General features: G+C 42.3%; 1 protein-coding gene across 1 annotated transcript in view; it reads right to left on the bottom strand.

The window, feature by feature from the left end:
• Positions 1-3,441: 3,441 nt before the first annotated feature.
• The window catches only part of RYBP (RING1 and YY1 binding protein), a 38,227-nt gene continuing 19,503 nt past the window's right edge, over positions 3,442-22,165 (bottom strand). Inside the window, exons 3-5 of the mRNA XM_058813046.1 lie at positions 8,125-8,301; positions 7,912-8,010; positions 3,442-4,015 (exon numbers count right to left, since the gene is read on the bottom strand). Coding sequence (XP_058669029.1) covers positions 3,763-4,015; positions 7,912-8,010; positions 8,125-8,301 — 529 coding nt within the window. The 3' untranslated portion in view covers positions 3,442-3,762. The remainder of the gene's footprint in view (positions 4,016-7,911; positions 8,011-8,124; positions 8,302-22,165) is intronic.

Raw genomic sequence — 22,165 nt, forward strand, 5'->3', positions numbered from 1 at the left:
CTCCCAAAAAAGAGAGCTTGCAGATTTAATTAAATTTTACTATTTTATTTGTGAAAAAACTACAAGCAGAATTCATAAATAGACATTTCTATTTAAAGCAGGAAAATGATAAAGTGGCTTCTAATAACAGTCGTGCACATGCCAGTAACAGGAATATATTAACATCTTTTATTTGCTAGACAAAGAGCAGTGTCCAATATAAATTTCCCAAAAACATTTAAGACCTGTGAATTTCTGACCAGTTCACAAAACCACCATTGACACTTTAGCATGAAGATTAAAACAAACCTAACAGGACTGTCAGCTCTAAAGACTTTACAGAGCGGAAAAACTTTCAGAAGCGTTATACAAGCTGTCTTTCTGGGCAAATGAAAAATAGAGCTCGTATAATACATTAACATAAAAATCCACAAGATAAGATTATGTTTTGACATACTTAAACAAGCAATCTATATTTGTCTCCAACAAACAAAGCTAAGGAAATAATGTAACCATCTTTACACAGTAAATTAAGGTTACAAGTCATACACAAGAACAGAACTGCTTGCGCATTAAAAACTGTTCAGCTCCATTGTCATACTCTAAATGTTGGCTCTTAAAACCATTCGGTTACATACAAGCAAAGGTTATTATATAGTCAGCAATTAATAAATTTTCAATAATTTAAGTTTATGGTAGAGCTTAAAAAAGTAGACTGAGAATGATCTTGGTAAGGCAGGTGAAAACATCTCAGTGGAAATAAACTCACAGAAGCTGCTGCCAAATTTTGGGTCTGTCCAATTTGAAGCAAAGTTCCAATTGAAATAAATAGCCTGGTGGTGTAAAACGCTGTCACCTTTCCTTTGCAGAACTACGTCAACTGAGCGAGTCAGGCAAGCTGTGTCGGTGTCTGTGTGTGTGTGTCTGTGTAAGAGTCCAAACTTTGCCATCGTAACACTGTGCTTCACTTACCTGCGTTCTGTGCCACTGAACACCGTGAATCTGGTCCTTCCCTACGCTAGTGTTTGCTTGCTGTGGCTCTGGAACACCTTCCCCACCCAGGGCGGGCCGGCCCACGGCCAGGGCACGGAGGGAACCGCGCCCGCGGTGCCGCGGGAACGCCAACTCCCGGAATGGTGACAGCAAACGCTGTCCTTCAAACCACAACAGCTACGGGTGAGGCTGGGGCTTCAATGCTTAGCTAGCACTTCCCAACTGATTGCAGAATTACAGGTCACTCGTTCCAAAGAAATTTTCCCATCTGTTTGTAGCAAGCTACTTCATCGAGGAGGCACGCCAAAGGGACAGATGTTACCGACTTTACCACGAGTAGCTGGGTATGGTGTTAAAGCTTTTCAACTGATCTACAGGTCTAGTTTCACTTGAAAAAGAAGCAATTTCCTGGTACACAATGCTATTTTTTTTTCTTTTTTTTTTTTTTTGCACAAATTCCCAGATCCAACAAAGAAGGTGAGCGCGTGGTTTGACTTGAAGCACCAGAATGAGCCCTGCTGAGGCCAGCGGGACCGGCCACTCGCTCACGCTCTTGGCTGGATCACGGCCGAGATGCACGCAAGCCTAATTGATAATGGATCATTTATAAAGCAGTGCAAAATATACAAGTTCAGGGGCATCTTCAAAAAATCTCTCTTAAAAAATTATTCCAATACATTTCAGTAAAATAAATAAATATGGCTGACCAGTTTACCCTCCCTGAGACCCTTAAAGGAATAGTAAAAACTGGAAAAGGAATGTCTTTGCAATATCCCACTAATGTTAAAATGTGGATTGAGATATTCATAGTATTTAAAACTATGTATAATAAATTGTCTTGATGCTCATAGGAAGCATCTGTTTTCCTTTGGTTCTTTAATACTTTTAAAAATGCTTACAAAAGACAGCCTATACTGTGAATATAAGCAGAATTAAGTCGGGGTGCCCATGCTAACGTTCAGAATAAAACCACTGCTGCCAAGGCACTGCCACTGCACATGCCTTCATGCAGGGGCTCTACCAGATCCCTTACTCACACATTTCTGTCACCAGTGTGAAAGGAACCTACATCTGCTACTCAAAACCACACAGATTTTAAAAGAAATCTTAAATTGGTTGCCTTCACAAAGAGAAATTTCTCTTGCCAAGCAAATAATTCACAATATAACAAGCAGGCACAAAGTTGTCAAAATGTGGCCCTCTTTCATCATGCCCAAAAGTTATGCATTTGATGTCAGATGAAGCCACAGCCTCTGTGCCTGAAATTACTGCAAAGCACCCTGGGGCCACTAAATAAAGATGAAAAGCCAAAGAGGTTTGGGGTTTGTTTTGCTTTTTAACAAAAGTTTGTTTCACCTCTTCAGCCGAGTGTTTTAGCAGGATAATGCATGGAAGGTAAACTGTAAAGCAACACTAACAGGCCAGGAAAAGAAATCATAGTCTGGATAGCTTTAGAGTAAGAATGAAGGAGATGCTGGTCATGAGCATAAGCCACACGTCGCTCACTTGCCAGCACAAAACTTTTCCCTACTTTTGCTCCTACAGCAGGAGACTCGGAAGTGTCTGAATGCTGACAAGCCCATCACTGGACAAGATGCTGCTCAGAAACCACTCTTGGGACACAGATGGATGCCAAGGAGAAGAGCCACCCCAACAGCGTGGATGGGACAGATGGGACAGGGCTGACAAGCACCGACCCACACGCGGCTGGCACCAGCTCCATTCCTGAGCTCAGGAATGCTCCCAGGCTCCCTTCAACCCACAGCAACCACTCCAGTTCCAGTTACTTGGGGCACTGAGGCTGCTGGCTGCAATTCATTAAAAACACCAACACGTGTGGGACTGGCTGTGCAGGACACAGCCACGCTCATGTAACCAAACACACGGATCTGGGGTGTAACACCAGCAGTCTGGTTGGGAATGCTTCTGCTCCAGCTGGGCATGGACCTGCACATCACCAACCTGAGTGACCCTAGGGGAAACACCAGCTACCTGGAGCAATCCTCTCTCATCTCAGATCCCAAGCTGTAACAATTAAAACCGTGTCCAGTACGCTTTAGCCATCGCTTAGGGAAGAAACGGGGAAGGAACAATAGAGAGAACAGGTCCCATCCAGGTTCAAACCCTCAGGAACACTTTTCACCTAAGACCAGTTCCATTTCAGTTTCAGTACTTTCACAGAAGGGGACTGTCCCAGATCTTGAACGGTTCAATTATTTTGTTTTATCACTTCACAGTGTTTCAAGCACCAGCGTTTCCATGTATTGGTTTCAAATAACCCTTTATATATATTTATTTATATATATATTTATATATAATTTATATCAAAACTGATAGTACACAGTATAACTGGAAGAAGAACTGAACTTAAAAAGGATATGTTGAAAGAGGATGGAGTTTGTGAATGCAATAAATAAAGCCCCCTTCCCACCCCACCCACTCCCTACCCCAAAACAAAAAGTTGTCATGTTCATGGAAAATTGTGCACAGCAGATATTATAAAAAAGTAGATTCAGGAGCACATCCAATTATAAATGATTGTTAGGAAAATCATATAAAACAATGGAATACATAAAAGTGTCAAGATTAATCGCTAGGGTGAGAAATTCCTTGGTGGCCAGATGCCCACGGCAAGCAGAAATTATCCTGGTTGCATCAGTAAGAGGTCGATGTCCGAGAAAGTGTGTTCAAGCACAGAAGAGGCTCTCCAGGATTTGAACAGCGTGGGCAGGTGGAGTGTTTGAATTTCATACCCTGATTCATAGTTTCCACAACTCCATGTGCAATTTTTCAGAAAGATTCGTCGTTGACTGCCGACATGTCCCCCTTGGGCGTGGAGGAACGGGACGAGCCCTTGTCTGTGCTCTCAGAGCCCGAGCTGCTCTGATTCTGTTGTTCTGATCCTGCACTGGAGGTCACTGTAGAAGACGACGTGGATGAAGAGCGAGTCTTTTCTTTAAAGTCTGTGATAATTACTGTGACATTTCCCACTGTGACTGCCAGCTGCTGTGCGGTACTTCTGTCCACATTTTTCAGTCTGGGTCTAAAACAAATGAGAAGATATTTATTAAAACGATAAAAATAAAGGAGAAAGGGGAAGTTTATTGGGAAAAGCATTTGAAAACAAACTCGGTGTGACTTGTGCTCCCTCGCCTGTGCAGTTGGCAGCGGCTGGGAGGAAAAGCCAGGCAAGCAGAGTGCTGCAGAGCAGCAGGTGTGCCCCGCTCCCTGTGCCAGCCAGGCTCCCTGTGCCTCTGAGGGCTGCAGGGCACACTCAGCCCCAGAGAACAACCTGGCTCACAGCTCTGCACAGGGAGTCTCCTGCAGGCTTCTTCCTCTCCAGCCCTGCCAGAAAGGAGGACACCACAGCAGAGCCAAGCGGACAGGAGCCAGACAGAGCAAAGGATCTCCTCCCCAAGGGGCAGATGAAAGACTTCTCTTATCTAAATTCACCATCTCATCATGTGCCCTGATGTTATGAGACAAGGCTGTGACTCTGCAATACAAAACCACATGAAAGCATTCGGCCATGGCTCTTTCATTCCCCATGTTGGAACTCTGCAGCTGCAAACAACACAGGCCCTGGGACAACTTGGCTTCTCTTTCAGCTGCTTTGAGCTTATACAAATCAGATGCCCAATCAGCCTATGGATAAAATAGCCCATAATGTTCCCTCTGGAATTGAAGCTATTGTAAATAAAATCCAAAATGTACAACGGTATTTTTTGCAGCCAGAGCTTTTGGTTAGGGGAAAAAGAAAAGGGGAAAGAAAAAGCCACAAATCACCCGAAAAGAACCCACTGGTATTTATTGCTCAGGATTATCTCAGTAATTTGCATGCTGTGCTATCATTCAATTAGTAATGTAGCTAATAAGGGTCGAAGCTCTAGGAAGCTGACATTCAAGCACATTTCACGGGCTGGTCCAAAGCTCTGCTTCAACAAGCCTTGGACATTCCTCCAGCTACCAGCAAATTCCAAGTCAGCTGCAGAGACTGCTGTAATTTACAGCTTTTGCTCCTAATTAAGGGTCAGACTTAAGCAGCAGAATATTCCCAATAGGGAAATTAAAAGGGAGAGTCTTTATACATCAGTGAAAAGTAGCTTGCTGAGAGCTGCCTTATTGAGAGGGATGGAGGGAAGGTAATTTACTTTGGGATCAAGCTTCAGCTTTTAAACCACTCTGCCTTTTCTCCTCCTCACTTGCAGCACACAAGGCTAGTGCAGTAAAACAGAAAAAGAGGGAATTAAGCTCATTTTCTACCCACCATGAATACTCAATGGCTTGCAGTGGTAAGTTAACAAGGAGAAAGTCCTTAAGCAGCAGTTATCCAAGTGGTATTCCAGAATCAGAACAGAAAAATGCATTGAGGACAGATGCACAGCTTCCAAAATAGAACAATTGTATTTCTGCAAACTTCCTCACCAAAAATAAAGTTACCGCACCAAAAATAGTATTTTCTTATCTAACCTAGGAGGCTGCTGCAATTTTTAACAAGTACCACAGGAAGAGCACTTTTAACAGACAGAAAATACAAACAAAACCCCAAAACACTGCTGCATTGGGGTCAGTGAAACTCCTCCTTGCAGCAGCCCCTTCGCTCCAGGACCGGCCTTTCCAAGCCCGGAGCCGCGCTCTGGATTCCCGGGGCAGGGAGATGCACCCACGCTGCACACACACGCTCACAGGAGCTGCCAAGCTGCACAGGCAGCCACGGGGAGGTGAGATGATGCCACCTCGTTTGTGGCTTCCAAGAAAGGCCGGCTGGCTGAGCAGGGTTTGAGGTTTCCGCGGCGCTCGGTACCGTCCCGGCAGATCCCCGCACGGCCGCCGCTGTTCCCGGAAGCCAAGCACGGGGATGTGTTTTCCTCCCCGAGTTCCTCTAGGAAACCCAGTCCTTCCTGGAATTTGCCTCGGTCATTTGTTTCCTCTTGTACTCAGAAAGAGCCAAAATGCTGGCCCAGATACCGGAACAGAGCCCGCTGCCTCCGCCTTCCTACAGGGTTGGACACGAACTCTGGCTATTGCTCGTTAAAGGCAGCTCTGAGAGGTGGAATTAGCTTAAAAAAAAATAAAAAAATGAGCTGCCCATGCATCTCTAAATGCCAGGAGAAAGTAACATGGAGGGTGTGGGAAACAGGGCTGAGGTAGAGGATTTCCCCAGAGTCCCACTCACAAACATTCACATTATCACTTCTAGAACTGAGCCTCCCAACCATTTCTCTGGGAGGTTTTCAGGGTTTCCCCTGTACAAAGAGTTGATTAAGCACAGATGGAAACCACCAATCTCTTCAGCACATGCATACAATTTTTGCCTCTTATAGAAGAAAGGGATTGGCCCACTCATGTTATTTTGCAAAATTAAACACCCTGATGCTTCAGGTTTATAGCAAAAGGGTTTTATGGCCAAATAAGTGAAGTGTTTCAAAACATTCAATCTGAAAGTACACATGAAGGCATGGTATAAATCAAGACATATTGTCAGAAACAGGCATGGTATCCAAGAAATTTAAACAGGATTTCTTAAAAATCCAGAGAGCCCTAAAAGACAATTTACAAAAAAACCCAGAAAAACTGTTAAGCAATCTGGGCATGAAAAAAACTTATCATTCTGTAAAAATCAGAAAAATACTCTTGACAGCATTCTTCAGAATTGCAAGAAAAATTCTACTAAATAAAACACTTAAAAAGACAGTTTTAAGAAGTAAAGGAGATGAGGTATCCTTTAAAAATACCCAGCTAGACCTGGTACTATTAAGGCTTAATTAGGCCTGGCAAAAGCTTGCCACAAAACACGGACTAAAAGACTTTGCAGTAGACAGAGTGACTCCTTTAATGAGTAAAAACAATTATTTGATGTAATCTCTCAATTTAATATTATGTCATTACTCAAGTACATCAGGTCTCCTGCATCCTAAGTCTCAAAATAAGTACCATTTAAAGAGGAACAGGACAAGAAAAGAGTCACTGCAATAAAGCTGCCTCTCTGTAATCAAATCAGGAATGGACACTTCTCTCTTTGGGGGCTGAGGAAGAGTTAACAGCAGTCCCTGCAAACAGCTCAGTCTTGTAGCACAGCAGATTTCACTCACACTGCCCTCACTGCATTTCAGGGGGTTACCATGCAAAGGATATTCCCTCTTTTTCAAGATTTTCATGCTATTATTTGAAAACTTCCAAGACAAGAGTTTTCTGTAGTCACACCTTGCCAACTTGAATGCCAACAGCAGTGCCAACCGTATTTCCCATGTGTTTTACCAGGGTTTGCAGCTAATACTGCCTCAGTTCATGTGGCTTCACTGTAAAACACCTATTACAGCACTTTTTAAAGAGAGATGCAGTTCTTATACAGCCCACACAGGCAAAGCACCCAGTTCAGTTCTGCCTCCTGTAGCTCTCAAGTTCAATAATACAAAAACTGTTCTGTGAAGCTGAATTTTTGATTTAAAAAAATGGAAGAACAGTATAGGCAAGACTAGGAATAAACCTCTCTCCATACACTCATTTCAAACTTAGCCAAATATCAAACCAGCCATTTGTGCTTTTTGTTGATAGCAAGATCCCAGCAAATCTGTTCATGTATACTTAGTTCCTGTATACTTGGAAAATTATCTCGACAATTACAGTGACTGAAATACAGATAAGGAAGTAAAAAACTAACCTTTGTTACTGCTATCAAGTGATGATAAGAATTTGATACCATTGCTGGTTAATGTTTTTCCCCCACTGTGTCTACAGTCAAAAGCATTACTACCCAACTGACAATACAATTATTTTAGCAGAGAAATGAAAACAGAATGGACAACAGAATTAATACTTCCAAAGCCTGGATCTGTCCTCACTAGCAGAGTGTTCAAGTGCTCGTACATCAAAAAAAGGAGTGTTTGCTTTTTAACACAGTTCTCAGATACCACAGGCTCAACTTTAGTCTAGAGTTACCTTGAAGTGTGATTTGAGTCGCTGGTCTTTGTTGTAGTATTCCCAGACTGTATGCTGTTTGCTTCACTAGGAGGATCTTTCACAATATCCGACTTTGGTCTGTGAGAATTGGAGGGAAGAGGGAGATTACAATGTTGGTTTAACTGCACAATTAACCAATGCACAGTGCTACTGAAATCACATCACATTTAATACTGCATCCTTCAAACTCACTTAGTCTTCTTGTTAGTGTTCTTCTTTGTAACACTTGGACTAATTTCCTTCTCTTTGTCAGGTTTTTCTTTGTCTTGTTTTTCCACTTTCTCCTTCTTCTCCTTCTTAGGTGGTGGTGGGGTTGCATATTGCTGGGCAACTTGTTGTGCCACCAACTGAGAGTTTATTCTAGGTTTTCTATAATGACAATGAAAAGAGAGATCTATAGTCAGTCTCACACAGTAAAAATAACTATGCTGAGAGCAGTATGAAGATTTATTTCACCAACCAGGGAAGAACACTCCACTTAAAGAACCAAATGGATGTCCTTATTTGATGTGAAGTACTACTGCTGTTACCAAACAAGACAGAAACGCTAAAAGAAAGAAATACTCTGAACTGCTGTTTCATCAGGTTTTAGTATCTAACATTATGAAGTGTAATGCTCCCTTTCTTCATCTATGTCATGAAATCACAGGCAATTTTGGGGGGAACAGCAGTGAAAAATAAGCTTTCAAGAAGCTGCCAGCCATACAGTGTGGCTACACTTTAAGGAAAGGAACAGAATGTGACAAAAAAGTTTCCTGATAAACATCAGCCTCCTTCATATCCTTCAGTTTAATTTCTCAAATAAGCTTCTGGTTCAGCAGCAGCAAACCTTGCACAAATAACAAAGAACAAGAGAAGGTAACTGAGATGACTTTGTCCCGAGGGCTGGGCTGGCAGGAGCACAGGAGACAAGTGGGCATTCACAGTGGCACTGGGAACAGCCGTGCCAGCCTCTGACACAGCGGCCTCACACCATTGTCCCCAGTGTGCCCTGACACAAAACACCAGCAAGTGCCTTCCAAAGGCTGCTTCCACTGCAAGTTATGGCTCACACAGAGAGGAGCTTTGCATGAAAACAATGTCTTGGTTATTGATCCTCTCATATCCCACAGGAATTGGTACCTTTGTCTCTCCTGCATTCCTCATCCAAACTCTCATGTTCTCTTTTGGCAACTCAAAAACTTTCCCCCCTGGCATATCACAAAGCAATTTATACTCTGAATACTTCAGCTATTCATGATTGATTTGATCCCTTCAACACTCCAGAAAGATCTGTACTCCCTGTGACCACACAGCTCGTGGGAGAGGAACAAAACCAGGTAACCAACTCCCTTAGTCCATAATAAACCAAATGCTAATTGCAACAATTGCCCAGGCTTGTCCAGAGCTGTTAAATTGTTCATAAATTCAAATCAAATTTGCACACAGATCAGACTACAACAGATTGTCAGTGAAAGCTGCACCCAAGTACCATCAGCTGTACAGCTGGTGAACCCCAGGGCTTTGTGCTGCAGAGCTCTGTACCTGCACCCAGCTTTTACTGCAAACACCCAGAGAGGTTTCAAGCACCTACTTAGTGGTGTGATGTGTTGGAAAAAAGTCTAAAACATTAATTGCTCACACATAACATTTGCATTGAGAGATTATATACACAAGGGAACACCCAGAGAATTTCTACTCCTGTCATGGGAAAATCCAAGTATCTGAGTATCTGTAAGCCTCTCTTGGTACTGGTTTCCTGTAGAATGGTATAAAGATATTTTTACTAAATCAGATCTACCAAAGTATTTCATTTCTCTACCACAGATTATCATAAATTCTATGCAATAAAGTGAAATCAGACCTCTGATCCATCTCAACACCTCTGGCAATCGGACTTTTCACCCAACATAGAAACTGTAACTCAGCTGATGCTACAATCTGCATACACATCTGAGTGAACAAGGATCTGCTCTTCAGCCTTAAATAACTGTGATACTGAAACGTTTTGCAGATCAGATGAAGCAGTTACCTGTTCCACAGAACAGTGAAGACATTTAGCATCCCTGAAATCCAGAATACAGCAATTTCTGTCTGTATGACTAAGAAACATGTAAAAAGAAGAGGTTTGGTTACATGGAAAAGATTTTCAGATTGATGCAACCACACTAAAAGCTGACAACAGTAACTTGTGTCAAGCAACCTGCTCACCACCTACTAAAAAAAAGATAAAATGTCAAGAAATCTTCAAAGAGAGGACAGATACCATCTCCCTGCATGATTATACATGATTAACTCACTGCTTGACACTGTCACTTCTGCCCAGACTTACAGTTATTTGCTGTTTACACAACAAATAAGTCAGAAACCTGAGCCATTCATAGGAAATCCCAATTGATGACTCTGAGAGGTTTTCCCACTTTGCACAACTCTGACTTGCTCCTTGTGATGTGATTTCCAAGCCTTGTGCCCAGCCTGTGCAGCTGCCCTTCCTGTTGCAGGAGTGCTGCACTGCTTGAACAGAGACATAAATATTAAAATGTAAACTAAAATAAAACCCAAACCTGCATAAATATGTCCCACTGTATTTCCCCAGAGAAGGCTGGAATGGCAAAAGGACCAGCCTTGAAGCACTCCTGTGGAGACACTGCCCCATGCTCTTCTGTTCCTTATCTGTACCTGTGACAGCACACTGCATTTATTGAGTTTGATCATTTTCTGGCCAGTCACTGACCTAACCAGCACAGCTTCTCCAGAATCCCAATTTGCATATTCCCTCTTACCCACCAGGATGGTTTGCTGGTGAGGGCAAAGGCAAAGCTGGAAGGGAAGAGAGCAGGAAGCAGGCAGGGACCAGTGGGAAGGAGAACCAGCCCTGCCGTGAGGGAGGGAGCACAGAGCTGCTGAGACTTTGGTCACCACTGAGCATCTTTCAAGGTCTGCTGCACTACTAAACAGATTTTTTAAAAAATAATGCAAATAACCCAGCAACTTTCCAGTTCCTAATCTGACTGTTTCACCCATGGCAGCAGCAAGCTTAGGAAGAGGGTAAAAACCAGGTAATTTAAGTAACTGGCAGAGTAATAGTAATAATAATAGGAGTAATAAAATCCTTCAAGTAAGGCCCACACTGCCACTACAGCCAGGACACACTGGTTAAAAGCCCTTTACTGAAAAGCCAAGCAAAGCAAGTCAAGCAGCACATTTTTAACCACAGCAAACTATAACCATAGGAACCACGATTGAGTAAAGCAGCTGCAACATCCAAAACTTACTCCAAGTTTCCCTGCCTACCAAAAATGATTTATTTGGCCACCTCCAAAGCGAATGCTCCAACCCAGACACACCACTATTATATTAAAGTAGTTATCACTTAGGCAGAACAATGTGAACAGGAAGTTGCAACTACTTCTAAACTTTATTTTTAAGAATAAACAGCTACAGAAACAAGTATTAACCATTCTTTTACCCCAAAATCTTCTCATTGGTTTACTTTCTGCAACATTCAAGAGTTCAGGTACACAGAGAATACTTCTAAGTGACAAAAATCAAACCCTGGCTCAGCTCTTCAGGCTTCCTAACCGGCACTCATGCTTAAGGAAAAATTGTGTTGTAACCTACTGGATCTGAAGTATCAACAGCACTCACAACTCACAGCTAAAAAGCCTCAACTTCCCAAAAATTATCTGAAGAGATGCAATACTTAGTGCTTGACTTAGTTCTTGAATTTTCAATGCAAGTATCTGAAATAGGTGTGCTCTCTCCTATCTGAACTTCTTTATGATAGTGAAGTTATGCTTAGGTAATTTTCCCCTAATTTAGGTGACAACCTGAGTAAAGATCCAGCACTGATGTGACAAACAAATGCACATAATTTTTCTTTTTACAACATAAAGAGGATTGTCTTCTCCCTCTCTAAAACTAAGAACAATTAAATGAAATTAAACTGTGCTTTCAAAGTTATGTACAGACAAATAAATTGTTCCACATTAACTGAAAGGCAGTTTACATCCCAGGAGCAGACATCTGCACAACAACTCATGACCTCTGCAGCAAGGACACACTGCTGCATGAAAAAACTGAAATATATCTGTCTGCTCTAAGAATGGCTGTGGCACCTGGGTCTCTTCACCATCAACTCCCGTAAATGATGCACACAAATAATCTTTAATACCTTTTAGTAACAGATTTCACAGAAACCCTGTGCCTGCAAATATAAACTATATGCAAATATACACACATATATATATAAATACACACTATATGCAAATATTGTACCTTCAGATTGCCATGTGAAGTGACACTGGGATGTTTCACTCATGGGAAGTGGAATAAATGCACAACTTTTCTGAAGGGCTCACTACCTACACTGCTGTGCTCTTTTAATAAAGTAAAAATTAAAAAGCGAAGTGTAACTTTAAAGGTTCTGCCAAGTAGTGTTTCACTACTGCATTTCCTTCCTGTACCTCAAAGCTTCCCTTTAAATCATGCCTCAGAACCAAATCCAAGAGCAGGGACACCAAGGAATTCTGCTGCTCCCCTCACAACCCCTGCAAGCAGGCTTAGGATGGAGCAGCACAAATCACCACACATCAACCCAGGAGTTACTCTGACCTGGATTTCAGCAGGGATACAGGAGGATAAGCTGCACCTCATTTTTCATGTGGCTGAGTTCTGTGTCTGCCTGGGATTTCTCTGGCCCTGCTGCCTTGAGAAAAGGGAAGGCACCAGTCTCCTGCAGACACCAGGGACAGGGAAGTGCCTGGGCTTTATCCCTGCAGCACCACAGCCCCGGAGGGACCCCGGCAATCCCCAGGAACATGGATCTAATTACAGCTGCTCTGACTTCCCTACAACTATGTTATCAGAGGAATGAAAGTGGCATCGAGTGGGATTTCAGAGTCAAAAGCCTCATGTAACGTGAAGTGGGGAGGATTTGGATAATTTCATGCTGTTCTGCCTTTGATGCACGCGGTGATACCGGCCGACCTCTGCGCGGCTCCGCGGCGCTCTCAGAAAATGTGTTTCGTGCACTGTGCAGTGTGAAGTACATGACTATTTTAATAACCCCAGTCACACATGAATATATCTTTGCTCAAAGAAAAACAAGAAAACAGAACTAAAAGTATTTACAGTGTTTATAAAACAGTTAGTGCCAAAACACTTATAAAGCAAGCATCCTTCTGAGCATGAAGCAGGATTAGAAACTAACCCATGAGCACAAACTAAATTAACGTCTCCTCAAAAGAATTTTACATCCACAAGAAGCAAAGCTTTGGAGAAATTAAGCTGTAAACATGATGGGGTGAGCCCCCATTCCTACATGAATATTTTCCAGCTCATTTGTGATGACCACAGGGTCCTTTTTAGCAACAAGAACAAGGATGAACGGACACATTGTCCTTAGAGCAGAACTGCAAGCAGTATGGAAGCTGTATACATTTATCTCCAGTTCCCCACGTGATCCAGGAAACAAAGCAACAACAACAACAGCAGACTAGAAGGACAAACTGTGAGAAATATGTGACTGAGCGATATTTTGGTGGAAGAACAGATTTTTCCTTTAACACTGATGTGCCAGCACTGTTTTTATTTAGAAGACAGACATTTAAAAATACAGAAGTCCATCTAAGGAACACCCACTTGTGGGCCCCAGGTGTTGGGCACACCAACAGAAAGACTCTGAGTGTCAAGTCTGAATATTTTAGAAAAAACATGAAAGAAAAGAACAGGTTCACACAAAGAAAGCAACCTCCAAAAACTGTTCAACTGTTCAGTCCTCCTTGACCACCCAGCCCCTGTGTTCCACCTCCTTGCGAGAGTCAAGAACTGGCAACAGAGATAAAGAAGCCTCAGCTTTGCTGATAACTCTGTCTGGCCATGACTACAAACCTTGAGCTGTTCACATTTCAGAAGAATGTTTTAAACTTTTTGTTTCTCCACCAGAAGTTTTTAGATTTCAGGTCACTTCTCACAGACTGAACAATCTTTCTCCACCCCCACACCATCCCATACTTATGTTTGTAAACTTTAGAAAGTTCAAAATTATTTGCAGTAGTTAATATTTACTGGGCTCACACAAAGCTGCCAGTTCTTCGCCTTTCTGGATGAAAATCTACTTTTCTTCTGTTTTTCCCAATTTTCTTTTGAATCAAATATAAATGAGAACATTATTAAATGAAATGAAAGCTGTCACTGGCATATACAGAACAGGACAGGCATTCCTGGCTGCTGGGAAGTGTCTGCTCAGTGCCACCAGAGGAGAGCTGAGACTCTGAATGATGCCTGTAAAAAAATACTCCATTCTTGCTTGTTGCAGGAGCCTCAGCACTACTTTTAAAAAAATATTTGGGCATGTTTACACATCAAAGTGTATAAATAAAAGAGCTTTATTCTCAGAGTTGTCACTGCACATATTCTGCAGCTCATGATTCTGATTTTTTTAAGTGAAAACGTGGAAAAACAGTTCTAAGAGAGTCCCAGCATTGCTCTATAAACTATTCCACTATGACTGCTCAACAGCACAGTGTAATAGGTTTTTCAGTACTTTTCCAGTTCTTTTTTAATATACATTGTTCCATATAATCCCATTACAAAAATTTGAAGTCAGGGCTCTAAGAAGTTTTTGCAAACAGTTTGACCAGAGTTTTGCCACCCCAAAACAAAGCAGTCACAGAACTCCTCAAAACATCCATTCTAATACAGTACAGAACTAGAAACTGCAAATGAAATGCAAACATGAAAGTAAATCTGGACCATTTACCTCCTATCAAATTAAGAAACATCTTATATGGTGCTTCTTGCACAGCTGGACTTAGGACCTGGTGGGAAGCCAGCAAGAAAAGAGCCCTGAGCCAGAAAATGGGGCTATTTGGGATTTTGTTGGAAAATTTTCAGCAGGGAAGCATCACTGTTTGCATTTTTGCAAGCACTTGGCCTCTCTTTTCATTTGTTTTGGGGTTTTTTTCCCACTGGGATATTGATAAATCACAGAGTGGGTTTTCTGGTTAAAAAGGGCTAAACCTGAGTGTCCACAAACCTGGGTCTGTGCTACCAAATCCCATGGGCTCTGCTCCTTGTCCATGCCTATCACACAGCACTATAAAATCATTCCAAAAGAGATTTCTAACACTGTATGGTGCATGTGCTTTGGAGCACAGGTTTATCCTGTGGAGGGTTAACCCTGTGTTAAATCCTCTGTGGAGGGTTCCTGACACCAAGCAGTTTCAAGACAGCAGCAAACAGCAGCTTCTGTACACTCTGGAGGACAGAGAGCCAAAACCAAGAGTTAAACAGAAGTTCTTCATGCTTCTTTGCTACCAGAGTGAGGATTGAAAATAGCAGTGATGATGAGTAACAACGCTGAGTATCAGTTATTGGAACAGAGCCTGACGTTTACTTAAGCGCTAATAGCGTGAAATGTAACTTACTGTGTCTGCAGGAGGCAAAACAAAAGTCAGGCTGAAGTTCTGCAAGAAAGGCTGCTGTGTCTCCTTTCTGCCTGCCTGGAAGCACAGCCAGTGCTGGCAGCCTCACCTGCCTGCTCACCTGTACACCCATCTAAGCAGATCATTTCCTATCTAATCTGTGCTAATGAGTGCCAGAGAAAGCCCCGAGGCTGCCCAGCACAGGCTCATCCCACAGCTGATGTCTGACAGCCCAAATCCCTGGGAAACATTGCCTTGGGTGTCCCTGTAAGTTTTCTGTGCTGTCTAGGTGGCCTGGAAAGGCCCAGGGATGGCCTTGAAGAGCCCGGCGCTTCAAAGGACGAGGAGAGACTTCTGATCTTGTCTCGGTCTCGGTGTTTATTAATTGTTTATCTAAAAGATTTTCTTTCAGCCCAACAGAGGTCTGCACAGCAAGTCAGCCATGGGCACACTGCAAGCCCCCGGGGCGGTCACTTATCTTTATACCCAAAGTTACGTATACAATATTTATCATTTTTCCCCAATACCTTCTACCCTTATTAACCAGTGCACGTTTAGTAATAACCAATCCCAAAGTGCCACCACCACCACAGAAGATGGAGGCCAAGAAGAAGAAGAAGAAGGACAGGACACGCCCCAATTCCTCCATCTTACTTCTTTAGACCCCCCTGTACAGAAATCCTAAACCCTGTGTCTTACACTCTAATTAACTTATCCCTTCACCATACACCCAGTGAAACCTTCCCAGTCCTCACACAGGTGTCGTCTCCTGTGTAGGATCAAAGTGCAGCCACCAGACACTTCTGGCAATGTTCCAGGACTCCCGAGCCCCCCAAGGGTGTTCTCGGCCACTCTGCACCTCCATCCTGAGGTGCTGAGATCCCACATGTCCCCAGCCAGGCCCAGCTCAGCCCTGGAGCTGCAGCCCCACAGCTCCCTGGCAGTGGGCAGTGCAGGAGCTCTGGGTGTGTGTAAATAAATATAAATAAATATATTCACACACCACACCCAGCAGGACAGGGCTGAAGAGCTCTAACTAAGGATTGTTCTGTGCTCATCTGCTGGAATTAGCTTCCAATAGGAACAGCTTTTAAGGACTGGACTGGGGAAATGTGTGAAATTGCTTTTTCTGCTTTCATTTAAAAAGTAACATTTCCTTAAATAAGGGGTTCAACACCCTTAATTAAATGAGTATAAAATTAGTAAAGAATTGGCAAAACACCAAATTTACCATGTTTTAAGACCATTTTTGTCTCATTTGATGGGGAAGCAGAACTGTCCAAGTGATCACAACTTCATTATGCTTACAAATACTATAAAATTATTACTTCTGATTCATGGCTATATACAAAATATTCCCTCCCTGGGAGTGTTCAAGACAAGTTGGATGAGGCTTTAAGCAACCTGGCCTAGTGAAAGGTGTCCCTGCCCATGGCAGGGGGGTGGAACAAGATGACCTTTAAGGTACCTTCCCACTCACACCATTTCAGGATTTTCTGAGACTGTAACACCAAAGTACATAGCCAGAAATACAGCTTTTCAGATTATTCCTTGCTCCATTATTTTACTTAAAAAAAAAAAAAAAGTTTCTATTAAGATTTTTTAATGGTCCATTTAAAAATATCATAAATTAAGAAAATACAGCACAATACATCTCCTCTGCTTAAAACAAAACTTGCAATATGTAATAGATTAAAATGGCATCAACTCCCAATTGCAACATCACCCTAAATTCCAGCTGAATAAAAACAACTTTACAACTCCCCTTCTTGCCCTCTACCACCAACAGGCCTATGCACTCCAGAAAGAGCATTGCTTCCTAACCATTTATTGCATTTACAGGAAAGAAGTTCTACAGTGACAGAAAAATTGTGTGACTATACACAAAAATCACAACTGAAATGAGATGTAACTGGAAATGTAAAGATCATCCCAAACCCAAACTTGAAAAGATGGCCTTGAGATTCCAAAATCATTCCATTTAGGTATGACAATTTCCTTGGTCACAAATAATTTCAGTTCTATGTTGCAAATGCTGCACAAACTTAATTTCTGGAAACTTACTGCAACTGCCCTGCTTGTGCTATTGACCCATCCCAGATCCACTTGGAGCTTTAGTTTAATCCATCACTGAAAATTCCAATCGCTGCTTTGCACTCCCAAAGAGGAGAATTTATCATGCAGCTACTTCTGGTGTTTTCATCTATGGCCATACCTTACTGCAAAATACCAAATGTTCCATGATTTACAGGGACTTACAAAGTTGTTATGGAAAATCACAGATCTCAGCACAAAATTTACTTGCCTACAAGCACCAGAATGATGATAAAACTAAGGCCATTTTACTTGCTTGACAAAAATAAGCTGCTCTCACTAGCAAAAATTCAAAAACACTTCATAAAGCTGGCAGCAACCAGGATGTGTATAATAAAATACATGGATTTACAACAACAAAAAAAATTACTTAAAATACTTCTTATTTAACTGTTTATTAAGTTACATGTAATCCTGAGAAAAGCACACTGGCTCAAAACTTCCTGGTGAGTAACAAAGTGCACTTGGGCAGCATGAGGAGATAAATGAATCTGATAAAAATTTAACATGTAGATTCCTCAAAGCAACTGCTCATGCTTATTGCATAATAAATTCAAATAACAAAAATATGAGGAAAATAATAGCTTTTAGCAGTGAAGCTAGAAACTCGGAACACCAGGCTTGGTGGTACAAAAGTACCTTATCACTGGAGCCAATATATGTTTTTCTGTTTCAGACACTGAAATCCTGACCAATAATGGAAATTGTCACATATAATCCATCTTGACATGTCCCATCTGCGAGCATCTGCCTCCAGGTTTTGGGATACTCAAGTCTCACACTTCAAAATCACACCAGAAGAGAGATCAAACTTGGAAAACAAGGAACAAAAAGGAGAGATGCATAGAAAATATCCTCCCTACTAAAAAAAAAGATATGTCAGTTAAATTCTCAAGCTGATCCCCTATCACTAGTCCAGAATTTGGAGAACAGTGCTTAAATGCACATAATATTTACTGTGTGAAAAATGCAAATCACTTGAATACCCAACCAGTGGATAGAGAGGCTTTTCTTAAAAACAATGAAAGAATTTCTACCACGCAACTCTTGCAAAGTGCCCTCAAAATACGTGGGCTGGGTTATCAGAGCAAAATTCTGCTACACTTGCATGACACTGGAATACTGTACACTTAAAAATGAAGGCTTCTCTATCATTTACCAACCAGAATAAGTCTAGATAGAAGCAAAATGACAAACTACCATTTCTACCACAGATTCTGAATAAACTGAATAGGCCCTAAATCTCTAGGGATGCCATAAAAAATAAAATACGCACCAATTGAGCAAGGCAGTAATTTTAATTCAGCTACATCAGACACTGCAGGCTTTACCTAAATGAGCAAAACTTGAGCTTTTCCAGCAAGCCAAACCTCCTTTTTATTAAAAGAACATCAATGATAGGATTTCCTTTCATATGAAAGCAGCATTTCAAGAGCCCTTGAACAGGCAGGAATGCAGCTTCATGACAAAGCCCCAGCCTGCAGCAGCCGTGCACTTTGAGAGAGACATCAGGGCTGCTCCAAGGGGCAGGGAGCTGGTCCCACTGGTACCAGTGAGTGGTACCCCACCTACCCCTTCACACCTCTGTCCCAGCACCATCAGCAATCTAAAGGTCACTGCCAGTGGTTTAGAGAAAACCCCACTGCTCAATAACCCAGCTTGCTTTTCTAAACACGCCAAGAAATAAAAGCTGCTCTGAAGGACAGGGCAGGCAGACATGAGTTTTCAAAAGGCCACCATGTGCTCAGAGGAGCTCTTTTTCTCCATTGTGTTCTCTGAACACAATGTGATAAGTGAACACAGATGTACCAGTGACATTTGGGGGTGTCCAGCTCCAGCAATCCTGCACACGCTGCCGCTGCCCGGGAAAGCCGCAGGGAAAACCAGGCTGCCGTCGATGGCTGCTGTGCAGGCACCGTGGGAACAACACAGCCCCAGAGCCCTGAAACTTTTGCTTTCAGAATTATTACTCCTGGGCGTGAGGAACTGACCCAGATGGTTTCAAAATTTGCCAGGAAACAATATTACAATACTCAGTTTGAAAGCTCTTCCTCCCACTAGGCTAGAAAGCCTTAGAAGAAGCTACTTTGTAAACTTTGGTTCCCACTTAGAGTACCAGTGTGAGTTACCTGTTTGTGTCTAGCACGATGTAGGTACAGCTACCTTTGTAAATAAGACTAGCAGAGAGTGCTCTCCTACACAACAAAAAGCCAGGAATAACTAATTACAACAACAGAAACATTTCCGAGCTCTCTGCGAGCCAACTTCTGATCTGTGGGTAACAATGATAACTACTTGTCCAGACAAACCATAATTTTTCAAGAAAGTTCTTAGATAAGATAATCTTGAGCCTAAATGTTGATTTTATTTCCTACCACTGTTTTCACCCTGATGACTCCTACTTTGCAGCTTTGCATGTACTCACAGGGCTTGTGTTTATCTGTATGTACATGAACACACCCAACCAAAATCCTGAATTGCCGTCAGTCTGGTACAAGTCCCAAGGAGGGAAAGCAGGCAAATTCAGTGAAGAGCCCTTTTCCCCCCACTTCTTAATTCTTCAAACAACCCTGGTGTTCCACCCTGGAAAAGTGGTTAGTCTCACTGAAAACTACCGGTTACACTGTGATCCTGCGCCAGCGGCAAATCACTCCAACTGCCCTGGCACCATCATTTAAAGTCATTTTCCATTTAAAGACTCTCACATCAGCACCAGCACAGCCTTTCATTACCCATCCCACTTAATACCCACAATCTCTCCACAGCTCACTCGCTCGGTCTCCACTGCCCAGGCAGCACACAGAGACTGATGTGTGGATTATTGGGATTCCTAATGCTTCTCTCCCCGCTGGCCGAGCACGGCGCTCTTGGCAGCCTGCCTGACCCGCAACACGTGTGGGTTTGTCAGCCTAATGCGCTCTGTCATCTGCACAGGCTCGGGGCGAAGCAGGCCCCAGGCTCCCAACACTTGCAGCTACTTCACTTCCCAGCCTTGGTGGGAAAGGAGCTTCAGAAGTGAGCGTCTGGGTGTTTGCCACCGTTTGATTTCTGTGAGGTAAGAACAGCAGCATCCAGCACAATCCTTTACCCAAAGGCTGGAGAGTCAACACGAGGCTTTCTCGTACAAAACATCCGTCCTTGCTTGACTGTTGTCTTGCTATGACTCAAAATCTGCACATCAAGAATATAGATCTGAGTAATTTCTTTTTATATGACCTACCTTCTGTTAAACTAAATAATGACAGTGAAAATTCAAAGCCACAGACTCAAAAATTATTTGTGACCAAGTCACTTGCCACTAATTAAGTTTAAGGTTTTGTTGTTAAACTGTCCCTATGTCTGCCAATTAGTCAGGACAGAAAGAAATGAGGCTTGGGCATTTTTCTGTGGAAAAGATATACTGAGGTATTTTTAGGTGTGAGACAATGCATCAGCCCTGTAAATCCCACTGTAAATTCTGACAGGATGAATATACAACAGGAAATACCATGCAACGTGCAAATAGCAAATAAATGCAAATTTACCATCATGTGTAACTAAGAAGTGTAACTAAAAGTGAAACTGGTTTGTAGATGAATGAAATACAGAAGCCGTCAGAGATCTTACTTGGAAATTGAAGAAAAGAATACTCAGAACACAGCTGAAGTTTCATTTCCTCTGTACAACAAAAGAGAACAGAAAGCTCAAGAAGAGCACATGGCACATCCTCTACAATCTCCTCAGACAACACACACTGCCCTGACACACCAACACTTTCTACTTTATATCTGATGTCATGTTACAGAGATTTTGTGAATTATATGAGCAGGGAAAGATAAAAGTACTAACTATGTAACTAAATATAAGGATTTTTAGACAACATATTAATATATTTTTTGTGGTAATAAACAAATACCAGTTGTTTTAGACTAGCAAACATGGTAACAAAAAACTTGTTTTGTTAACAAAACAACTTTGTTACTGTGTTTGCTAATCTAAAATAATTGACACTACTAAACTACATTGGGTTGGGTTCTGGTTCAAGTAAATCATCCAGCTCCCAGCATCTCAATACCCAGGCACTTCAATCTCAGGTGTACTTATTAAGATACCCCTTGGTTAGGGTTTATTTCCATTTAACTACAGGGGAAGGTTTTTTGAGCTCTGGGACTACACCCCACTGGTGATACACATCTACCAGATCAGAGACATTACTCGCTTCTGGAGATTTACAAAAATGACTCAGTGGGATTCTACTATGTTATGCTGCTTCTTCCTCTAATTTCTTACTGGATTTGTGCAGCTAAATGCTTATCACTAGAATTTCCAAGTTAAAGCAAGCTAAAAACAGAACCTTGTTTTTACTCGAACGCATGGCGGAAAACAGAGTTGAGCAACCACTTCCTAAGGAGCTCCTACCCGCACTCTGCACCAAACTGGGGAGGAAAAGAGCACAAGCTTTGAGTTAGCATAACTTTGTGAGCAATTACACACATATGAACCATCTAGAGGAAAAACAAGAAAATATTTTTCCTCACCATCTCTTTTCATAATGCCTGGAGTCACTTAGAGCAGCAGCAAGTGCCAGGATTCAAACCAAACAAACCTCCCCCATCTGTCTGCACTGCCTACATGAGACAGCCCTGCCTGCTCCTGCCATTCCTGCTTCCCAAAGCCACCTATTCCCCCTTGATGAAGCCACAAAGCCACAGGGGCTGGCACCAGTGCAGTGGCAGCTTTGTCATTCACAGTAA

Source organism: Ammospiza caudacuta, chromosome 12 (genome assembly GCF_027887145.1).
Source record: "Ammospiza caudacuta isolate bAmmCau1 chromosome 12, bAmmCau1.pri, whole genome shotgun sequence".
Classification (NCBI taxonomy): Eukaryota; Metazoa; Chordata; class Aves; order Passeriformes; family Passerellidae; genus Ammospiza; species Ammospiza caudacuta.